The sequence below is a fragment of the Arachis duranensis genome, chromosome 6 (assembly GCF_000817695.3).
Source record: "Arachis duranensis cultivar V14167 chromosome 6, aradu.V14167.gnm2.J7QH, whole genome shotgun sequence".
NCBI classification, from domain to species: domain Eukaryota; kingdom Viridiplantae; phylum Streptophyta; class Magnoliopsida; order Fabales; family Fabaceae; genus Arachis; species Arachis duranensis.
In genome coordinates, this window is record NC_029777.3 from 91,169,772 (window position 1) to 91,174,630 (window position 4,859).

Consider the following 4,859-nt stretch of genomic DNA (forward strand, 5'->3'; position numbering starts at 1 on the left):
TGACCGGGTAACTGGGTGAATTAATGACCCACCGGTTGAACCAGTGATCCGGTTATCCTGTCATATGATCGGGTTGATTACCGGTTCGGTTCTGATAACTATGCATGTGGGTGTTTTTCCATAAACTCTGAACGAAAAACGTCGACATGTCAGGTTCAGAAATGGACAGGAGCCTAATTGTTTCTAAATTCAAATTAGTTAGGGATTTATTTATTCATACTCTTTAAACAATATCTTTTTAAAATTTTTTTATTCATTATATGAAATTTTTTCAATAAATTATTGAATATATGGTATAATAAATACAAACTAATTAATAAATTATTCAAATTTAAAAATATCATTTATTATGAAACTAAATAAATAATTCTCAAATATAATTTTTAAATATATAAATAATAAATATTAAAATTCAATTAATAGATTAATAATAATAATAATCCTATGAAAATTTTTTTATACTATTGCTTTGATAATTATTTATTTAGTTTTATAATAAATGATATTTTTAAATTTGAATAATTTATTAATTAGTTTGTACTTATTATACTGTATATTCAATAATTTATTGAAAAAAATATTAATATAATCAATAAAAAATAATTTGAAACAAATATTGTTTAAAAAATAAAGACAAATAAACTCTTAACCAATTTGAATTTAGAGACAATTAGGCTCCTGTCTATTTCTGAATCTGACATGTTAGTATTTTTCGTTCAAAGTTGACCAAAGACCACGTTATATCACGAAAGTAAAGGACAGAGATCGAATTAAATCGTTTTTTATCGATCGCGTTGTAATTCTAAAAAATGAACATGAGTCCGATTTATTCACTCTTTTATGTATTATCCCAGGAATAGATCTACATAGGAAAGTGTGGGAGCAAATGCCACATTGAGATTTTATGAAGTTATATATATTATATGGAATAAAAATTTATTTGCCTCCTGTCCTTCACTCAATAAATAAATTTGAACCCACTTCAATTTTTTTAATTTTCTTCTATAGTGGCTTGTTTTTTATTTTTTATCTTCTAATAATACTTCTTAACTTCATTTTTTATTTTTTTATTTAATTAAATATTTATTTTTATGTTTTTATATTTTTTTATTCATTCAATTATTCTGCATTTTATTTTGTAGTTATGTTATTGTATATATTTTTTATTACATAATTAATAGTTATTGAATAATAAGATTTATCAGTAATTTAAATTTTGAAATATAGTAATATTAACTAGCAATAAATAGCGGATGAAATGAAAAGTAAAATCTAAATACACAGATATTTATTGATATTTTTTCTTTTAAAGTTAGCTCTAATTTTGTTAGTAATAATGACATTAACTGAAATTTTAAATACAGTTATAAATATTATAAAGAGTCGATTTCGTAATCCTATAAGAGATTGAGAGATGAATTTTTAAATGATTATTTACTAACATATAACAAAAAATTGACATTTAATTATATTAACAATAAAAAAATTATTCAATCTTTTTAAAATATAAAAATTAGAAAAATAAACTTTTAAATTATATGTTATTACTTAAATTACTATATAAATATTTTAATTTATTAATTAAATAATTAAAAAACTAATTATATTCTATAATAATAAAATATAATTATAAAATTATTATCATATTATATATATTTTACTCACCAATACATTTTTTAGATCTGTCACTATATCATCTTATAAACAGCACAAAAATATATACCAATTTATATATAAAACTTTATTAAAACTTCCATAACTATGAATATAAATTATTTTTGGTGCTACCAAAAAATAATAATATTTACCAACCAAGTCAAAAAAAATATATATATTAATCATGGCTTCATGGACATGTTCACCACCATTTGCATGCCCGGGGGTAAGATTGCGAGGTTGCAATGCACTGGTGAGAATTACTAGGGATAAAACTGTAATTCTGTGTTGGTCAGAATGCCACCTAATGCCGCTGCCGCACTTGCAGGCCTCCGCCGACTCTGCACCACCACGGACGCCGCCACAATCACAATCTCGAGAGCAAAATCCCAACTCCGAAGCGAGTTCGACCCGGACAAGGCCCTGCAGATCTACTCCTCCGTGTCGAAGCACTACTCCTCCCCAGTAACCTCCCGCTACGCCCTCGACCTCACTATCCGCCGCCTCGCCAAGTGCCGCCGCCACTCCGATATTGTGGACCTCATCGAGTCCCAAAAGTCTGACCCCAAGGTGGCCTCGGAGCCCTTCCTCTCCACTCTCATCCGCTCCTATGGCATCGCCGACATGTTCGACCGTGCCCTTCAGACCTACCACCAAATGGACACCTTCGGCACCCCTCGAACCTCCGTCTCCTTCAACGCCCTACTCACTGCCTGCGTCAACTGCGCCCTCTACCACAACGCCCCCCACCTGTTCGACGAAATTCCCAAGCAGTACGGCGTCGTTCCAGACAAGGTCTCCTATGGCATTCTTGCCAAGTCCTTTTGCCGAATTGGTGACCCTGCAAAGGCACTCCAGGTCTTGAAGGATGCTCAGGGAAACGGCGTCGTGATCACGGCGGTTACTTATACCACAATCTTGGATGTTCTGTTCAGGAAGGGGAAGATTGATGAGGCTGAGAAGCTGTGGAGGCTGATGGAGGAGACGGGTTGTGTGGATGTAACTGCCTATAACATGAAGCTTAAGTTTCTGACTGCCGGCGGTGGCGGCTTGCCGGAGAAGGTGAATGGTTTAATTGATGAAATGGTGAAGGCACGGTTTATGCCTGATACAATCAGTTATAATTACTTGATGACTTGTTATTTCAAGAATGGGATGGTGGAGGAAGCCAAGAAGGTTTATGATGGACTGCGTGGGAAGCAATGTCGTCCGAATGCTGCCACGTTTAGGACCGTGGTGTATTTTTTGTGCAGGAATGAGGATTTTGAGGGTGGGTACAGGGTTTTTAAGGAGAGTGCCAAGGTGAACAAGATTCCGGATTTCAACACCATGAAGATTTTGGTTGAAGGGTTGGTGAAGAAAGGGAAGAAGAAGGAGGCGGAGGAGCTGATCAGAACAGTTAAGAAGAGGTTTCCTTGTAACATGTTGAATGCATGGGCTAAGGTCGAGAGGAACCTCAACTTGGTTTCTGATGATGGTGCTGACAATGTTGAGTCTAAAAAGGATTCGGAGCCATAGGTAACAACCAAGGTCTATTGTGGAAATTATTTTTGGTTGTTCATGGCTTGGGTTGTATTGTGGTTAAAAAGGAGCATTTCAAGGTCATCCATGCTTCATTTCATACTCTGGCTGCAGTAATTAATATTTGATATTACATGGAGCTTAATCCTCACTTTCATAGTTGGAGTTTCATAGCTGCAAACAAGGTAACTTCTTCGGGGAGGGGCCTTGACAATTGACATTTGATTTTCTGATGAATTAATTTCACTTTGCTTCTTCCAATAGGTTTGGTTTTTGCTCTTCTGGCATTGAGTTATTATGACTTCTGACAATGTACTCAAATCTAGCATAATTTCTGGAGATTGTAGATGTAAGGCAGCAATTTTCATGATAAATATTCGACAAAAGCCAGTTCTATTTTTAGCTAAACACTATTTGCTGTAGAACTTTAAGTTTACCTATTGTTCATGTTCATAAAAATTTGAGGGCATGTTATTTTTCGAGTTTCAACCTGATCAAAGTGTCTTCATCAATATGGGGTGGAGTGGTGCTCTTTTAATATTATTTAAAATTGATAACAATGTCCCTCACTTATTGCTTCTATTGTATTAGTTGATAGGTTTTGTAGAAGACAATAAAGAAGATAGTAAATGATGAAACACTAATTTGATAGCAAAAGTTTAAGGTTCTTGATTGTTTTTGCATTTATCACATCAAAAATGCTATTTGCACACTAAAATCAGATGCTAAAATCAATCATCATGTATTTGTGTATATATACATGTGCAGTTTAACTCATTTTTAATCTGTATTTTGTATTTTTATGTGTATTTTATTTTAGTGGCTGATTTTAGTAGTTGATTTTGGTGTTAACCTAACATGTTGTTATCACATATATCATCTTGCTTTAAAAATTCTACAATTTAGGTTTCCCCTTTAGCTTTCCTTTTCTTACCTTTGTCTATGCAATTATCTCAGCATCTTTTTAACTATATTTTACTTGGTTATTATTCTAATTTGCTTCCAGTAGTATCTGACTGTCTGATTGACTTACAGTTTCTTCTGGTGAAAAATTTGAAGAATCCAATAGATGTTTGGGATGGAACTTCAAAGTTTAGTTGTTGGGAATGTCTCTGGTGGGAAAGAATAATCTGGTTTTTAAAGGACTATACAAAAATATTTCAAATGAATGATTTAGATTGCATTCGTACTGAATTTGTTAGAAATACTAGTTTTGATCCAAAATTAAATGTATTTGCAGACCGGCTCCAACATGGTCTGATTGGACCAACCTTCTAATGACCGTGTTTTTCCTTTTTGGACAAATTGATGAATGGTTTTTTCTTTTGTTTTTGCACTTTGCCACATGGACCACACCTACAACCCACCCAAAGAGAAAGTTCTGGCTCAATTACTACCCACTATCTTGACCAAAAAAAAAAAAAATTACTACCCACTATCAATCCATGTCCTCTACAATTTCATCTTTTACCTTCTAATATGTATAAATTCTGGGAAAGCTAAAACAAAAAAAAAAATAAAGAAAAAAATTTCTGAAAAAGCTTCAAAGACATAAAAATGTTAATAACAAAGGAGATTGATTTGAAAAATTAAATTATTTTTTTTGTATAATAATAACAATAATAATAATAACAACAATAATAATAATAATAATAATAATAATATCAATGATGATGATGATG

General features: G+C 32.4%; 1 protein-coding gene across 3 annotated transcripts in view; it reads left to right on the forward strand.

The window, feature by feature from the left end:
- The first annotated feature begins 1,877 nt into the window (after positions 1-1,877).
- LOC107494578 (pentatricopeptide repeat-containing protein At4g36680, mitochondrial) overlaps positions 1,878-4,859 on the forward strand; it is a 5,128-nt gene continuing 2,146 nt past the window's right edge. Inside the window, exons 1-2 of one of the 3 annotated variants that reach the window (XM_052262730.1) lie at positions 1,878-3,362; positions 4,213-4,599. In XM_052262730.1, coding sequence (XP_052118690.1) covers positions 1,954-3,174 — 1,221 coding nt within the window. In that variant the 5' untranslated portion in view covers positions 1,878-1,953 and the 3' untranslated portion in view covers positions 3,175-3,362; positions 4,213-4,599. Of the gene's footprint in view, positions 3,363-3,441; positions 3,769-4,212; positions 4,600-4,859 lie in introns of those variants that run through there. The other 2 variants (XM_052262729.1, XM_052262731.1) reach the window with 2 other exon arrangements.